The 18,649-nt window shown below is 48.5% G+C and overlaps 1 protein-coding gene across 2 annotated transcripts in view; it reads left to right on the top strand.

The window, feature by feature from the left end:
* KCND3 (potassium voltage-gated channel subfamily D member 3) overlaps nucleotides 1-18,397 on the top strand; it is a 224,204-nt gene extending 205,807 nt beyond the window's left edge. Inside the window, exons 3-8 of one of the 2 annotated variants that reach the window (XM_040232036.1) lie at nucleotides 5,567-5,729; nucleotides 13,055-13,156; nucleotides 13,486-13,575; nucleotides 15,073-15,129; nucleotides 16,536-16,783; nucleotides 17,701-18,397. In XM_040232036.1, coding sequence (XP_040087970.1) covers nucleotides 5,567-5,729; nucleotides 13,055-13,156; nucleotides 13,486-13,575; nucleotides 15,073-15,129; nucleotides 16,536-16,783; nucleotides 17,701-17,902 — 862 coding nt within the window. In that variant the 3' untranslated portion in view covers nucleotides 17,903-18,397. The remainder of the gene's footprint in view (nucleotides 1-5,566; nucleotides 5,730-13,054; nucleotides 13,157-13,485; nucleotides 13,576-15,072; nucleotides 15,130-16,535; nucleotides 16,784-17,700) is intronic. The other variant, XM_040232037.1, reaches the window with a different exon arrangement.
* Nucleotides 18,398-18,649: the final 252 nt, after the last annotated feature.

An 18,649-nucleotide genomic window follows, 5' to 3' on the forward strand; every position in this document is an offset into this window, starting at 1 on the left:
ACTGTCAGCCTGCTTCATTTCTAACTATAATCTGGCTTTTCCCCATGGCAGAAAGCATGGCAGCCAATAACTCCAGAGCTTTTTAAGTTGACTTTCAACTTCTTTGAAAGAGATTGATCTGGTCTCAAGGGTAAAAATCCAGGGGAGGGAAATAGTTGACCAACACCATCAGCCAACAGTATAAATGCAAATCAAACTCACAGTGAGAGACTGAAATGAGGATTACCATGTAATCCTGCAGTTTCACTCCTGAGGATATATCTGGAGAAAACACTAATTCAAAAAGATGAACACACTCCAGTGTTCACAGCAGAACTATTCACAATAGCCAAGGTATGGAAGCAACCTAAATGTCCATTGATAGATGAATGTGTAAAGAAGATGTGGTGTACATATATATATATATATATATATATAATGGAATATTGATGGTGAAGGTGAAGTCGCTCAGTGAATATTACTCAGTCATAAAAATGACTAAATAATGTCACTGGCAGCAACACAGAGGGACCTAGAGATTAACACAGTAAGTGAAGTAAGTCAAACAGAGAAAGACAAATATCATATAATACCACTTATATGTGGAATCTAAAAAATGATACAAAGAATTTATTAATAAAACAGAAATAGACTCACAGACATGGAAAGCAAACTTATGGTTAATAGAGGAGATAGTGGAGGGTGAAGAGGAAAAGACAAATTAGGAGTTTGGGATTAACATACACATACTACTATGCATAAAATAGATTTAAAAAACAAGGACCTACTGCATAACACAGAGAACTGCATTCAATATCTTGTAATATCCTATAAGAGAATGAAAAGAAATATGTATGTTATATATATATATATACACACACACACATATAATTGAATCACTTTGTTATACATCTGAAACTAATACAACATTGTAAATTAACTATACTTTAACTATGTGAGTGAGGAGAAGGCAATGCAACGCACTCCAGTACTCTTGCCTGGAAAATCCCATGGACGAAGGAGCCTGGTAGGCTGCAGTCCATTTGGTCGCTAAGAGTCAGGCATGACTGAACGACTTCGCTTTCACTTTTCACTTTCATGCATTAGAGAAGGAAATGGCAACCCACTCTAGTGTTCTTGCCAGGAGAATCCCAGGGACGGCAGTGCCTAGAGGGCTGCCGTCTATGGGGTCGCACAGAGTCAGACACGACTGAAGCGACTTAGCAGCAACTATGTGAGTGAAGTGAAGTCACTTAGTCATGTCTGACTCTCTGCGACCCCATGGACGGTAGCCTACCAGGCTCCATGGTCCATGGGATTTTCCAGGCAAGAATACTGGAGTGGGCTGCCATTTTCTTCTCCAGGGGATCTTCCCAACCCAGGGATCAAACTCGGGCCTCCTGCATTGCAGACAGATGCTTTACTGTCTGAGCCACTAGGGAAGCCCAACCTTAACTATACCTCACTGTAAATTAACTTTACCATTTTAAAAAATGGGTAAAAAAGGAAAAAACCATGAGATACCACATCACACCCACTAGGGCAGCTAGAATCAAAAGACAAAGGGTAACAAGTATTGGTGAAGATATGGAGAAATTGGAACACTGATTTATTGGTAGTGGGCATGTAAAATGGTACAATTCCTCCAACTGCTAAACATAGTAACCACATGTCCAAAATAAGGAAATCCATGGAGGCAAAAAGTAGATTAGTGGTTGCCCAGGGCTGAAGGGTAGAGTGTGGAATGATCACTGCAGCATGAGTACTAAGTTTCTATTAGGGGTGTTGAAAATGCTCTAAAATGCTCCCCAGTGGGAGCAGGGATATTGGGGAAGGCTTGTAATAATATAGCAGCTCCTCTGAGACCCTGCTCTTCTGGACAGAGTTTATATCATAATGGGGAGGGGAGGAGTTCAGTTCCTAGGAATGAGTAAGATATTAGCAGGCAAAATATTGGATGCCCTCCGCACTGGCTACTCATAGAGAATTTACATTTACCCAAATAAAGCATCGAGGGCTTCTTCTGAATTATCTCATTAATTATCACAACAACCTTGTAAGTTAGGTTTATAAAACCCATTTATATTGGTAGAGGCTCAGGTTACGTAACTTCCCCAAGGACATTTAACTATTTGGTAAGTAACATTTGGCTCTAGTCCAACCCCAGATCTGAAGCCAGTCTCCTCTCTCAATCATTAGGCCACACTGCCTCCTTCTGGCCTGAAATGAGTTGGTAAAAAATTCTGGAATGCACCAGAGGAGACCTGAATTTAGATCCCGTCTTCATTTCATTTGCTTATTACTCTCTCACTGAAGGACACCCTTCTAACACGAAAACCAGGAACTTCCTTTGCTGTCCTGGGAACATTGTTGGTCATCTTCGAGAAGGGTCGGAAGGCTCGAGATGGTTGCTCAGTGCCTGCTAGCCACACTGCTGTCCCCTCCCCATTCCTCCAGCTCGCCCAGCATATAGGGAACTGGGCAGGAACACACCTTGCTGCAGTCACGATGCAGTGCGTCTGTAGCCGGTTAACCCTCTCAAAACAGGAAATAAGGGTCATCTGGCAAGCTGTGTGCTTAGTGAACCAATGCAGCCTGTTTTCTAAGTGCTCGCAAGCTGTCCGCTTAATAATCCACTCTCAAATTCTGCCAGCAATTGGTTGACAGAATCAGCAGATACCAAGCCTGCTGGCCTGTGGCTCCTTAGATCTCCTTTCCCCTTCTTTAAAGATACTGATACTTTAGCCTCCTGGTATTTCTCTGCGACATCATGATCCCTCAGCCATCGTGAACAGTGGTTCTATAACACCATCTGCACATTCCTCCTGTCTCCTGGGGTAGGATCTAGGTGGGCCTGTGATGGGAATCCACTGAAGACAGCTGGCCACTTGCCTGCTCTCCACTCCCCTGCTTCAAGCTCTGGATACTTTTTTTCCACATTGGTCCCTGCCTTCCAAAGATAAAGCAGGTTCTTCTTGGAGAAGGCAGAAAGTGCATGGGAGTTGCATTGGTCAGCTTTCTCTCTATTGTCTGTTTCCAGCAGACCATCTGCCCAGCAGATGAGCAACTTTCCTTCCAGTGGCGAAAACAACCTCCCTGTTGTTCTTAGCACTTTTCACAACCTCAATCACTGAAATGTAGCCTTCCTGATCCTGTTCTTACAAACTCCCACCATGCCTCATTTTCACCCCTGGTCATGTACCCAATGTCCACCTTTCAATTATGTTATCTAAAAATTTCTTCATCACTCGGATGGTTAGAACTTGAAACAATCAGCTCATCAACAACAGAGACCATGGTTTTCAGAATGCCTAAGTAAAAGTAAATGTATTTATTGTGTGCAGAGCTGTACACGTCACAATGGGGCTTTCCAGGTGGCTCAGTAGTTAGGAATCTGCCTACCATGCAGGAGACATGTGTTCAATCTCTGAGTCAAGAAGATCCCCTGGAGAAGGAACTGGCAACCTACTCCAATATTCTTGCCTGGGAAATGCTATGGACAGAGGAGCTTGCCAGGCTACAGCCCATGGGGTCACAAAAGAGTCAGACATGACTCAGCAACTAAACAACAACAACAACAAATACAATAGAATTATGTCACAATAGAATTATGACCTAGGTTACTTATTATCTTCATTTTTGAGACAAGGAAACTGAGGCCCGTAGTCACATTCTCCCAAGGTCACACTGTGATTTCAGGTGGAGCTGCTGCTGCTGCTAAGTTGCTTCAGTTGTGTCCGACTCTGTGCGACCCCATAGACGGCAGCCCACCAGACTCCGCTGTCAATGGGACTTTCCAGGCAAGAACACTGGAGTGGGTTGCCATTTCCTTCTCCAATGCATGAAAGTGAAAAGTGAAAGTGAAGTCGCTCGACTTTTAGCGACCCCATGGACTGCAGCCCACCAGGCTCCTCCGTCCATGGGATTTTCCAGGCAGGAGTACTGGAGTAGGGGTGCCATTGCCTTCTCCGTCAGGTGGAGCTAGGGGAGTCTTATCAGAGCCAGGATCTGGACCGCTTTACTGGAAGCCACTCTTGAGCATCATGGCAGAGAAGGCAAACCTAGTATCAGTGCTCCCAAAGGAGCTCTCAGTGGTGTGACCGAGACAGCTTGAGGCAGAACAAAGGGCCTCGACACTGCAGAAGAAGGAAGAAGGGTGTTGAGAAGCTTAAATGGGGTCATCCATCCAAGTATGTGTCAACCATGGCACACCTTTGACCAAGCCCTTAGGGTTAGGGCTGAGGACTTCACAGTTCTGCAATGGCAGGACACCTGGGTCCTTCAGGACAAGTGACTTGGAGCCTCACAATTTCAGTAGCAACAATTCCAGGTCACCCTAAGGCTGTTTCTGCTCAGGACACCCAGAGGGCACAGAGGCGGGGAGAGGTGGTGGTTCTGGCTTTGGCTGAAGGAGTCATCACAGTTCTTTACTTAACGTGGCCTTTAAACGATCTCAGTAAAGAAGAGGCTAAACACTTAACTGCAGCTGAGCGTATCTTATTGATTGGAGGAGAAGGCTCTGGCCTGTTTGCCTGGGGCTGAGCAGGAGCCAGGCCAAGCCGGTCCCAGGGGGTGGCTGCCAAGGTGTGAAGTACTTAGGGGAGTTTCTCTGAGCTCTGAGAGGGGCTGGCACTGTCCCAAAGTGGCTTCACAGCTTAAGGGGCTGAGTTTTGGAACACATAGACTCCTTTAAGACAGTGGGATGAGGTGAAAAGAGGAGAAAGCAGGAGGTGTGGGTTTGCTCCCAGCTGTACCCAAACATGAGCAATCTACTTCACGCCTCTGAGCCTGACTCCTGCATCTGTCCAGTGATGATCAGGGTTCCAAGTTCACAGGGTTTGTGGAGCTTCTGTGAGTCAAATGTGTAAACGTGCTTTGTAAATTATAAGCTTTCACATAAATAGAAGGCGGTTTATTCTTCGTTATTTTTATTACCATAAGAGAAATCGTGTTGTTCTGCTTGAAACTTGTCCATGGCTCCTCTTTGCACTTGGGATGGAACCCGTACTCCTCATCGGGGGCCCCTGGACCCTGCATGGTCGGCCCTGCCTGGCCCCCACCTGCTGCCTCAGTCTCCTTTTGTAGAACTCCCCACCTGCCCTGTGTGCCAGTCCTGAGGGCCCTTTCACTGCTCCTAGACAGGCCAAGGCCCTTCCTACCTCAGGGCCTCCATCCTGTCTGTTCCCTCTGCCTGGTACGCTCTGCCCCACATGTGTGGCATGGCTGGATTCTTTACCTTCAGGTCTTAGCTTAAATGTTACCTCCTCAGGGAGGCCTTTCTGACCACTCTCCCTTAACCCTAAACTGCAGTATCTCTATTCTCTCCCTGGAAAGAGCCAGAAGTTGCAATATTTTTATATATTCACTTAAGTGTTATGGTCTTCGCCTGGAAGGATGCTGGCTCTGTGAACATAAGGACCTTGTCTGTTTTGTTCACTCGCAGAACGTATCATAGTACCTGACACACAGCAGGCACCTAAAGAACTGTCAGATGAATGAATGAATGACTGGGTGGATGATAGCAGGGGAGCCTGATTGTTTCCCAAATGGCCCCTCTTCCTTATACCTGCTTGTCTTCATCTTTCAGATATGGAGACATGGTGCCCAAGACAATTGCAGGAAAGATCTTTGGTTCCATCTGCTCGCTGAGCGGCGTCCTCGTCATTGCCCTGCCGGTCCCTGTGATCGTTTCCAACTTCAGCCGGATTTACCACCAGAATCAGAGAGCGGATAAACGCAGGGCACAGAAGGTAAGCCTCAGACCCGGAAGGGGGTAGGCCACACCGAGAGGGTGCCCTTGGCCTTTTCCCTTTGCCACACAGAGCTCCTGGGAGAATCCCTGCATAGATGGCCTCTGGCTTTGGAAGGTAAGCAGCCTAGGTGCCTTCCCACCTACCAGCATCCTGCACGCCAACCACAGTCAGCTGCACAAGGCCGCAAACTCTCAGTTACCCACAAGCCAATGTTCTCCTTGTGGATATTCTGTGCAGTTTCCTTGGGCACTGGCCGCCCCTCCTAGACCATAGCTACTAACACTGGGCAGTGCCTGGACTCCTCCCTTCCACAGCCAAGAGTTTTCTGGGGAGCATAATCACTTTTCAGTACCCTGTAATAGCCTATACCAAACAGAGTGACAAAAATAAATTTGCTAAAAAGAAAAATGAATACTCTGAAAGGAGAACATTCTGAGGCCATTGAGTTCACGGACAAATTGCACAGCAGGCTTTAGTCACCTCAGGGTATCGTAGGATAGGGCATAGAACTGCCCTTGACAGTCGGGAGACTAAGCGTGGGTCCTGGAAAGGTTTCCAGTGATCTCCAGTGAGCACGCCTTAGGGAGGCTGGGCAGGATGAACAGGATGAGGAAAGATGCCTGAAGGTTTTGGTGCCCAGAGAGAAGCCTCCTTTCCTGACCAGCCTCCACCTCACCCTCTGAGCCAGTTCACCTGCATTTTTTGGACATTTGGCTGGTGAAGGTTCTTGGACCCAGGGAGCAGTTTTTCCTTTCTCTTCTGATCTAGGCTGAAATACTCCCCCTTCAGCAGCATCTCAACCTCTGGGGGGCTGGGTACCATCAAAGCCTTTCTGGGTACAATGGAATGGGGGGACCTGAAATTGTCACTTAGGGAGGCCTGAAATGTTATGTCCTTATTGTATTCTTTCTTCATTCATTCATTCCACACATGTTTACTGAGCACCTACTCTGTGCCAGGCCCTATGCTGTGCAGCTGGGTTACTTCCTCACCATGTGAGCCTCTCTCCTGGACTTGCTTTTTCAGAGATAACCCCCCAGTGGCAGGGCTTCCTTGACATATCAGAGGGATCCAGAATTTCAGAACACATCTGTGTATGCTGACTGAAATGAAGTCTCGAAGTTCATGAAAGTTAGCTCTGAAATGTATAATGATTTGCATGTAACAATACTTAATGGGGGTTTCCCTGGTGTCTCACTGGTCAAGAATCTACATGTAATGCAGGAGACCCAGGTTTGACCTCTGGGTCAGGAAAATCCACTGGAGAAGGAGATGACAATCCAGGCAACCCACTCTAGTATTCTTGCCTGGGAAATCCCATGGACAGAGGTGTCTGGCAGGCTATAGTCCATGAGATAGCAAGAGTTAGACACAACTTAGCGACTAAACCACCACCATACTTAATAATACATATCACATAGTTATATAATAAATCCAGTTGGTCCCCACTTCCAACATCTCCCCTTTTGTGTGCCCCTGTGGTCATCTCCTTGCCCTACTGTCTCCCTCTGCCTGTGCAGTGACATACTTTGACTTATCCTGATGGGTCTGTGATGTTGTCAGCCTGCCTTGGGCTGATCTGCAGTCCTCTCCATCTCCTCCAGCACCAGTTTTTACCTCTTCACCCAAGGTCAGGGCTTCCCCACCCCCATCCCCTGAGAGCCAGCCCCAAAATAGAAGTCTTATCTCTTTCCCCATTCAAGTCAGCTGGCAAGTGTGAACAATATCTACATTCATTATGCTGTCCTTAAAAAGGGGGCAGGAAGAAACTGGGATCTCCTTTCCAAATCAAGGAGCCGAAAGCCCTGAAGGGCCAGGGGTCCTATAGCAATGGCAACCCCATCCCCCACTGCCCACCGCACCCACCAGGGCTGACACAGGGTTTTTGAAAAGCAGTAAAGGTTCCTGGAATCCTCAGCTCTCACACCAGCCCACAGCAGCCCCACTCAAGCAGGGCTTCAGCCGCCCCTGCATTCCCTTCCCTTCTGTACTCATGCCCTTACCTGCTTCCTAGAGTATCATGTCCGCTGCCACTTTGCCCTCTATGCTGTGGTGGCCATTTCCCCACACAGCTTTACAGAGTCCATCCCATGTGACTAAGAGACACGAGGGATCAGCCTGGGCGTCGTCCTCCTTCTAGCCCCTCAGGACGAGAGTCCCTCCCTCTGCTTCCCTCCTCCTGCTCCCTCTTTGCTCTCCCTCAAAGAGGGAGTAAATCAAAGTAAATATTCATAGTGTTTTCATGTTGCCTGGATACTGTCCCTCCTCATGGTCCACTCAGCTCTGTCTCTTTCACCTTGGGCTTCTTGTGAGAAGGAAAAAAAGACAACACAAGAATACTGCTTGCTTCCAGCCCCACGTCTATCACAGTAGTGAGGCAAGGCAGGCAGGTCAGGAGACTCAATGGGGAGTGAAGAGATGGGCCAGGAAGGAGGTCAGGATTGCTGATGACAGGTCTCAGCTCAGACCACATACGCAGGAGTCATGAGGGTAAGCACTAGCCCATGTGCCTCAGATGGAAAGGAAAGGACCAAAAAGTTGTCATCCTTTCCCATCATGACTGATTTGCTTGGGATTAGGGCTTCCCTCAGAGAAGGCGATGGCACCCCACTCCAGTACTCTTGCCTGGAAAATCCCATGGATGGAGGAGCCTGGTAGGCTGCAGTCCATGGTGTCGCAAAAAGTCAGACACGACTGAGCGACTTCACTTTCACTTTTCACTTTTCACTTTCATGCATTGGAGAAGGAAATGGCAACCCACTCCAGTGTTCTTGCCTGGAGAATCCCAGGGACAGGGGAGCCTGTTGGGCTGCTGTCTATGGGGTCACAGAGTCGGACACAACTGAAGTGACTTAGCAGCAGCAGCAGCAATAGGGCTTCCCTTGTAGCTCAGTTGGTAAAGAATTTGGAGACCAGGGTTCAATCTCTGGGTTGGGAAGATCCCCTGGAGAAGGAAATGGCAACCCACTCTAGTATCCTTGGCCTGGAAAATCTCATGTACAGCGAAGCCTGGTGGGCTGCAGTTCATGGGGTCACAAAGAGTCGGGCATGACTGAGCAATTAGCACTTACTTCCTTACTTATTGCTGAAATGACTCCATGACTCTTGGCTACAGAGACTGGCTCCTCCAAGCCAGGTGAGCCGGAGATCAAGTAAGGAGGCAGTGGACAGAGAGAGGGGAACATCTGAGTGGGGATTTTTATTGAAATGATTACAGACACACATGTAGCTATGAAGTTATCTTATCCAACGCAGGGGCACTGACATGGCTGCAACCCACCAAGCCTATTCAGGCTTTCCCAGTTTTGCTCGCACCCGTGTGTGCCTCTGTGTGATGTTTTATACAGTTTTATCACCTGTGCAAGATCACACATCCCCCACCTCAGTCAAGATACCACACAGTTTCAACACCACAAGGATCCCTTCCACCGTATCTCTTACAACACTCCCCCCAACACCCCTCCACCCTGTCTCTAAACCCTGGCAGCCATTTATCTGTCCTCCCTTTATAAAATGTTTTCATCTTTTAAATGGTATATCAATGGGCTTATATAGTAGGTAACCTTTGGAGACTGGCTTTTCCCATTCTGTTGTAAGTTCCTCGAGATTCACCCAAGTCAGGTGAATCGGTAGTCTGTTCTTTTCCTTGCTGAGTAGTATTCCCTGGTATGGGTTCATCCCAGTTATGATTAACAATTTGCATGTTGAGGGACATTGAGTTATTATAAGTGAAGCTGCTGTTAATAGCCACTTGCAGGTTTGTGTGGGAATAAAACTTCTCTGAGATAAATGTTTAAGAGTGCAATTGCCCATGGTCTCTTTCGGCTTTTCCAGTTCTCTCTCTTTCTCTTTCTTCTGCCTCTCCCAGGGCAGAGATGTCGATACTCATGGCAGCCAGACAGCTAGGAACTGTTTCATTATGAAAGGCTTCTAGGGGCCCACAGAATTCTTGAGCTTATTAGCCTGTACCAGGAACTGTCCCCAGGGTGGCAGGATCCTCCATCCTGACCTTTCCTCCAAACCTGGAATCTCTACAGCTGTTGAAAATGCAAGTTTGGGGCTTTGTTCATCAGGTTAAAATTTGCCTGAATGGAGCTGAAATGTAGGGAAGAAGAAGGATGTTATGGAAACAGCAATGGCCTGAAGGTTGGAGGATCTGAGCTGAAGTCTTGCCCCGAAAAAGTCCCTTCCCCTCACATCCTCCATTTCCTTGTCTTTTTCTTTTTTCCATTTCTTTGTCTTTAAAACAGCCTAGATGATCTCCACATTCTTTTAACTCTCACACTGTACTTCTGGCCATAGAAGAGAGGGAGGCTGACCAGCCCACACAAGGACTGAGTCCATCACAGTGGCTTTTTCAACGTGGATTTCTGGCCAACTGTGTAGGATCATCTTTCTGGGCCATCACAAGCCTCACTTGAGCAAATACTCAGTGCAAAGCTCTGTGCTAAGTGCTTAAGATAAAAATATGCATAAATCAAAGACTCTGGCCCTCAGGAGCTCAAAGTCAAGCCAAAAGTCCTCACCAAATTACATGTGCTGGGTAGGGTTCTGTAAATACATTGCAGACCTCTTTATCCTGTGTGGGAAATGATTAAATGATATAGTGCATTTGATATGACAATCTGTTGCTTTAATAGAGCCCAGGGTAAGATAAGATTAAAAGAAGTGCCACAGAGGAGAGCAGGAGAATCTTTCATCTCAAGAAAGTAATGAAGACAGAGCCCAGATACAAGAAAGGTCTGGCTCTAAGTGGTGCAATCAAATTATATAAGGCTATAATGAGCTTGACACAATTGGATTTCCATACGCGGCTCTCAACACCCAGCACTCACCCAAAACAATAACAGCACATCCTCAAATGATGGAGGACTTGCGTGAATGCAGACATGGAACCGAGGGGAGAGGTGGAGGAGCTGCATCCCTGGGAGGAGAACTGTCCTGCAGCTTGAATGTATGTTCTTTGCTCAGAGAGAAGAGGAATGAGGGGCTTGCTTACCGCCCTTTCTCTCCCAGCTTCCTCTTTTCATTCTCGATCTAGAGGAGAGTTCTTTCTTAGATTTACAGGCAGATCTTCCAGGCTCAAGTGCTGACCTCTTCCCCATATTTAGAAACCAGGGAAGGTCATTGACTTGTCCCTGCAAGGACATACTGGCCACAAGGGGGCTTCCCAGAACACGATAGGTATCATGTGTTCTCTGCACTTCTGTTGAGAGCCAGAAGCCAAGTCCCTGGCCTCCTTTTAGTGGATGAGCCAGACCAGCAGGACACTTGAGAGGACACTTGCCCACCCTGGGAAGAAGGTGACAAGAAATGAAAATCACCACAATCTTTCAAGGGCGCCTCTGTTCAGAGTCTATGCTGAGGTTAAGTGTGGATTTTCCCCGAGGCAGGAGGAAGGACCCCTCCGGCCTAGAAGAGAGCTGTTAGTCCATGTGGGCTCCTCTGCTTCCTGGAGCTGGGTCTAGATCCACAAGAGCCCAAACGTGAAGCTGCATATTTTCAAACCAGCAGGAAGCCCTCTACCCATCCCTTCTCCCCGCTGAAGCCTCTTTCCTTTTAGGCCTCACTCTGCGATTGTGCTGCTGTCATGGTGACACCGATTAGGCTCATTGGGAAGGAGAAGAGAAGCCAGCCTATGCAGCATGTCCCGCCTCTCCCAGGGCCTCTGCAAGCAGGAGAGATGAGCATGCATGGCTGAGGTCCCACGCAGTCTTCCTGTGGGATACTGCTACAGGCCTCCCAGGATGGAGCTGGGGAGACTTCCGGTGCCATAGCTAAGGCCGGGGCTTCCCTGGAGGCTCAGACAGTATAGAATCTGTCTGCAATGGGGGAGACCCAGGTTTGATTCCTGGGTCAGGAAGATCCTTTGGAGAAGGGAATGGCTACCCACTACAGTATTCTTGCCTGGAGAATTCTGGGGACAGAGGAGCCCAGCAGGCTACAGTCCATGGGGTCGCAGAGAGTCATACACGACTGAGCAACTAACATAGCTCAAGCCAGGGCGGTGTATGGAAATATGTTCCATCTTCCCCTCTCTCACCCACATTGGGCCCCTGGTCACACATACACGCATCTACATTTGTTCCCATAGACATGCACAACAAAACAGGCCTATAGAGACAGACATGAAATTGTAAATTCATCTATTGATTTACAACTTGCTAGCACTGGAGAAGGAAATGGCAACCCACTCCAGTATTCTTGCCTGGAGAATCCCAGGGATGGGGGAGCCTGGTGGGCTGCCGTCTCTGGGGTCGCGCAGAGTCGGACACCTGAAGCGACTATCAGCAGCAGCCGCAGCAGGCACTGGAGAGATATCAGTGAACAAAACAAAAACTGCTACCTTCGAGGACTTTGTTTTTTTATTTATTGGGGTATAGTTGCTTTACAGCATTGTAACTAGTTTCTGCTGTAGAGTGAAGTGAATCACCCATTTGTACACACATTTCCTCTCCCTTCGGAATGCCCCTCCCATCTAGGTCACCACTGCATTGAGTAGAGTTCCCCGCTCTATACCATAGGATCTTGTGTCCATGCATGCTAGGTCGCTTCGGTCATGTCTGACTCTTTGCGACCCTATGGACTGTAGCCCACCAGGCTCCTCTGTCCATGGGATTCTCCAGGTGAGAATACCAGAATGGGTTGCCATACCCTCCTCCAGGGGCTCTCCCCGACCCAGGGATAGAACTCTCTATGTTGCCTGTATTGGAAGGCGGGTTCTTTCCTACTAGCACCATCTGGGAAGCCCCCACAGGCTCTTACTAGTTATCCATTCCAGGCATAGCAGTGTGCACATGTCACTCCTAAATCTCCCAATTCATCCCACCCCCTTGTTTCCCTGCTTGAGGTCCATACGTTTGTTCTCTACGTCTGTGTCTTTATTTCTGCTTTGCAAATAGGTTTATCTGTACCATTTTTCTAGATTCCACATGTATAACCAGACCTTGAGGAGCTTTACATTCTGGTGGGGGAGAGAGACAGTAACAAGATAACTATATACAACATATACTACCTTAGTAATGAATGCTAAGGAAAAAATAGAAAGACGGGGAGGAGTTGAGGGCCACATGTACACACTTCCTGATTTTCTCCTAATTAACTGGTATTTGGGCACCTGCTGAATACGAAGAGAAGCACTGGACCCTAGGAGAGAATCAGGGAGCTCTAACATGTGCTCCTTGCAAGAGCCTGCAGTCTGGAGATGAGAAATACCCTGATGCAATACTGAGTGGATAAAGGTCATGAAATTTGGGGGAAGGAGGGAGGACTTTGATGAGTATTAGTCCCTCTCACTCTTTTATCATTTCTGTCAATCACAGAAGGCCCGCCTTGCCAGGATCCGTGTGGCCAAAACTGGCAGCTCCAACGCCTACCTGCACAGCAAGCGCAACGGACTCCTCAATGAAGCACTGGAGCTGATGGTAGGTGCCCAGAGGACCTGGGGCCGGGAGGTGGAAGGGAGGATGAATTTGGTTTCTCTCCTGGGGGCACCAGCACTTCTGCCCCAAAGCCCCAAACTTTCCCCCGGTAGCAGCCCTCTCCACATACCTCTTCCATAGGGTTATCATTATATCCCTAAGCCAGCTTAGCTTAGGTGCTCCCAGCCAAAGGCTAACTTGTTCTAGGGTGACCCTAAAATTTGGTTCATCCAGATTTTTCTGGTCCCTACTCCCTTTTGTGGACAAATGAAGGAGATGGAGAGAAGGAGAGCCACCAGCTTTACATTCAGCCTCTCTTCTTTTCTTCCTAGGGCACCCCAGAAGAGGAGCACATGGGCAAGACAACCTCACTCATCGAGAGCCAGCACCATCACCTGCTGCACTGCCTGGAAAAAACCACTGTGAGTCCCAGCCCAGTGCCACCTCCTTTCTCATCCCTGACACCTGACCCTTTTCTACGGTCAGAACTTACTGAGTGTGAACTCTGTGCCCACATCCTCACCCTGGGCCAAGCTTCAGAAGTCAAAGTCTGTCCCCTTAGATCAGAAGAGTAGCAATGAGGTCTCTATCAACCCTCAGAAGGAAGACCCTTCTGACTCAGCAGCTCTGCCCTGCAGTGGCACAGAGGAGGCCACTCCCCTGGACTTTCCACACAACCCCTCTATCTCCATCCCCATGGCTCATTTCTTAGTTACTGAGGCCTAAGGCCTATGTCTATCAGCTTCTCAGTTCTGATGGGCATCACTCTTCAAAAGTAGGGCTGAATTTATAATAGATTGCTACAGGACAGCAGAGAAGAACGTCAACTTCTGTCCCAACGCTGGGGCTAGATGGATAGAAGCTGTGGGTCCCTCTGCTCCCTCCACCCCAGTTGAAACAGGAGACAGTGAATGAAAGAGGCAGTGCCTATATTGCTCTAGCCAGGGATTTTACCAGTACCACCCCAGCGCAGTACCACCCTGCGATTCTCAGGGAATTCAATCTGAAAGGCTTATTGTTAAAATAGAGTTTTGGCTTAGGGTGCCCCAGCTGGAATGTGGAATGATGCTTGTGCCTCACCAACAGGCTGAAAGGAAGGGCAGTGGGGCCAACCCTGGACCCTTGGCAAAAAGTGTTAGAAACAGTGGGGAGGGAGGAGAAGTCAGGCTGGACAACCAAAGAGGGACAAAGGGAAACCTTGCTGTTTCTTTCTAGGATCTCCCTCCCAAAAGCCCAAAGCCAGGGCTCAGCACACTGAGGAGGGAGCTTCCTAACTCTCAGTATTCTATATCCTGGCCTCCCAGAGGTGGGAGGAACAGATATTAGATGACTCTTAGATGAGACAAAGGGAGACATCGGATGGCAGTTGAACCCAGTAAGGACTTCCAAGGTGGGAAGGTACTCTGAAAACCCTAGTTTCCAGGATTTATCAAATATTTCATAGAGTCAAGAACTATATATGCATATCTAGAATTTTTCTCAAAGATTCAGAGCTTGCCAAAGAAATAGGCCTGGACCCAACTGCCCTTTCCAAGTTGCATGTGCTGGGTGGAATGTGTAAATTAAAAGGATATGGGTGAAATTTAATATTGGGTTTGAAGGGATGGAATGTTGGCATTGAAGAAATGAGATCTTGGAATTGAGGGATGGAATGCTGGCATTGAAGGGGTGGAATGCCAAATTTGGGGGAAAGAATGTCGGATTGGGGGTGGGGGGATATTGGGATTAAAAGATGGAATGCTGGGTTTTAGGGGAGGAATGTTGGACTCCAGGGGTGGAATGCTGGGACAAGGAGGAAGAATGCGGGGAGCAAGGGTGGAATGCTGGGATTGAGAGACTGAATGTCAGAACTGAGCTTGGGAATGCTGGAATGTACAATCAATGGTGTTTTTATCTTCTGTTGGCATGTTGTCCTGTAGGGGTTGTCCTATCTTGTGGATGATCCCCTGTTATCTGTACGAACCTCCACCATCAAGGTATAACTTTTTAAAACTTTGATTGATGTTTCTCTCTCTGATTCCTCTGGGTCTGTGGAGTCTCCTCTTTTTACCCCCTGGTCTGGTTCTCTGCATGTGCTGTTGATTCTTCTGGGGCTTATCCCACCTCTGCTGTCACACCCAGTACCAGCTCAGGCTTCCAGTTTTCTTGTGCCTTTCTGATTCCCTTTTTTGACCTCCCCAGGGTTTGGAGGGGTGGTGGGACATGGAACCAATGTTGGTATCCTGTGAGTGTCCATGTGCCACGTCTGTCTATGCCCCCACCCCCCAACTCCACGGGAACTCCTGGTATCGAATGTCGGGCTGGTCTCTCTCTGAACTCTGTTCTCATGCTACTTCTCTTTAGACTTTCTCCTCACTCTGGCAGCTTTGGCCAGACTGTTCATGCCATAGATGTTTAGTCACCTTGGCCAAACAACCATATTATAGTCATCCTGTGCTGGGCTCCACCCTATCCTCGGATGGCCTCCATTGAGGGTCTGTTAGCATCCCCTCCCCATGCTGACACTTGACCTAGGGAATCCTGTGCCTTTAGGTGTATTAAAGAGCCATACTCCATAACCAGCTTCCCTGGTAGCTCAGTCGGTAAAGAGTCTGCCTTCAACGTAGGAGATCCAGGCAATGTAAGAGATCCAGGTTCGAACCCTGGATTGGAAAGATCCTCTGGAGAAGGGAATGGCAACCCACTTCAGTATTCTTGCCTGGAGAATCCCATGGACGTGGCAGGCTACAGTCCATGGGGTCACAAAGAGTCGGACATGACTAAGCGACTTTCACTTCAACCCATAACCAGGTGGGAAAAAATCAATCATCAAAAGAAACGATAACTCTGACATTGTGACCCCATTGGCCTTCAAGAGCAAAGCTCTCCTAATTCTGTGAATAATTCAATGCCTTTAAAATCTTGTCTCATGCTTACCCAGGGTTCACAAGGATCTCACCCAGTAAAGCCAGAAAAAGACAACCTAGCACGCCCATTACTCAGAGTCAGGGACTCCTTGCCTGCTGCTGCTTGGGGGGGACCCTGTCAAAGCCTACAAAGTCCAGCAAGTCTTTGCCTCAGCTCTGAGGAGGCCACGAAATCCCTCCACATCCCTCTATATCCCTTCAGCCAAAGCCATAGATGAAGTACAGGAAACATTGTGATTTCATGACTGCAGTCTCTGCCCTTCAGTCTGATGACCAGGGCTGCCCATGGGAATCTCTTCCTTCCTTCGATGCCTATGGGACACCCCCAGGTCCGGAATGCTTATTGGTGCTCCAGGTAGCTGGGCACCCTCCTCTCAAGGCCCAGAACAGAGCCAGGCAGAGTGCTGGAGCTCATCCGGCTCCCGCCCCCACTTCCTATCTCTGTCTCTTACCTGTTCTTCCTCTGCTTCCCACAGAACCACGAGTTCATAGATGAGCAGATGTTTGAGCAAAACTGCATGGAGAGTTCAATGCAGAACTACCCATCCACACGGAGTCCTTCGTTGTCCAGCCACCCAGGCCTCACGACCACCTGCTGCTCCCGTCGTAGTAAGAAAACCACACACCTGCCCAATTCCAACTTGCCGGCCACCCGCCTGCGCAGCATGCAAGAGCTCAGCACGATCCACATCCAGGGCAGCGAGCAGCCCTCCCTCACTACCAGGTGGGTGGCTCCCATCCATCGCTCCCTGAGGCTTTTAGGCACTCCCTGGGCTTCCCTGTGGCTCAGCTGATAAAGAATCTGCCTGCAATGCGGGAGACCTGGGTTTGATCCCTGGGTTGGGAAGATCCCCTGGAGAAGGAAAAGGCTACACACCCCAGTATTCTGGCCTGGAGAAATCCATGAACTGTATAGTCCGTGGGGTCACAAGGAGTTGGACACGACTGAGTGACTTTCACTTTCATTCTCATAGAGTGATGCCATCTCCACGTTAGGAGAACCCTGGGGTCTTTGGCCCTCCCTCCCCCATATCTAATGCAAGGGCCTCGCCCACCTTCCTTCTCATACTTGCAAGTTAGCCCAAAAGCCCCTCCTATGCTTAGGATACTATAGCATGTTTAGGCCCAGTGGACAGGGGTGGGGGGTGGGGGGAACGGGGTGGGGTAGATATGAGAAACAAGTAACAACAAAAATCCAAAAATGACCTCCCTGCTGCAGAGAATGGACTGTTTTCTCAAGAAAGCAATTTTCACAATTGTATTAGACATGGCTTATCCCAGGCTGATTTTGCATCACAAAGTGACTCTGCTTATATTTAGGCCACTTCCCACTACCTCCAATGAATTGCAAGGAATTCAGGGGAAGTAAAATCAAGTGACACAAATGACAGGAAAATAGTACACTGGAGGGGAAAATGTATACGCTGAATTCCAAAGCCCAATATGCATGACTTTTGCAGTTTGGGGTAGTTGAGGAATAATCATCAGAATGGATAATTACAGGCCAAATACCAAAAGCAGAGATGGAAGGACACCCAAACCACTTCCTAGTTACTATAAGCTAGACATGTAGAGGGTCACAGAAGCTTTGGGACACTAGCAAGATGAACCATCATCAACTCACTCTTTTTTTTATCCCAGTCGTTCCAGCCTTAATTTGAAAGCAGATGACGGACTGAGACCAAACTGCAAAACATCCCAGATCACCACAGCCATCATCAGCATCCCCACTCCCCCAGCACTAACCCCAGAAGGCGAAAGTCGGCCACCCCCTGCCAGCCCGGGCCCCAACACGAACATTCCTTCCATAGCCAGCAATGTTGTCAAGGTCTCTGCCTTGTAAAACCACTGGACAGAGGGCCAGTGCAGGTAGTGGGAGTGAAGGGGGCTGGCATGTTGGTGGGTGGCCACTGGGACCACTCCCTTCCCCTTCCCCACTATTCCTGCCCGCCCCGTTGCACCCCTAGCGCTGAAACTCGTGCCTGGAAGAGAAGGAGGCAGCGACGGGGCACGTGAGGTTCACTGCTGCTGGCGTGGACGCAGCCCTGAGCCACTGCATCTCGCTGGGGCCAGAGGAAGGGAGAACGGGTGGGGGTAGGGGTGGGATGTGGGGGTACAGGCTGGGAGCCAGGACAGGGCCCGGAGAGGGGGAGCCTCAGACCAAATAACAGATGTTTCTGAAGACCCCAGTGAGGAAAATACACGACCAAGAGCAGCACAGAGGCCGAGTTGTCACAGGCAAAACAGAAAGAAAATATAACACTGTGTATTTAAGCACCTTTTTCAAGGCTCTTAATGGATAATATTTATTCATGGGAAAAGGTGGAAAACAAAAACACCAACGGAGTTTTGTGAAATGTTTTTCTCCATGGACCCAATACCTTTGAACCAAAACAATGCATTTTGTGAGGGTTATTGTTTTTGTTTTTTTCTCTCTCTCCTTTTATAGCAAAAGCTTTTAGGCTAAGAGGTCAGTTACTGCTGAGTTCTCTCTTCGTTCCCCCAGGTAGATGAGGTCAAATGAGTCTGGGCCCCACTGCCCAGCTGACCTGCACAGAGCTGCCAAGTGGCCACACAGCAACACTCACCC

Source organism: Oryx dammah, unplaced genomic scaffold (assembly GCF_014754425.2).
Source record: "Oryx dammah isolate SB20612 unplaced genomic scaffold, SCBI_Odam_1.1 HiC_scaffold_28, whole genome shotgun sequence".
Taxonomy (NCBI): domain Eukaryota; kingdom Metazoa; phylum Chordata; class Mammalia; order Artiodactyla; family Bovidae; genus Oryx; species Oryx dammah.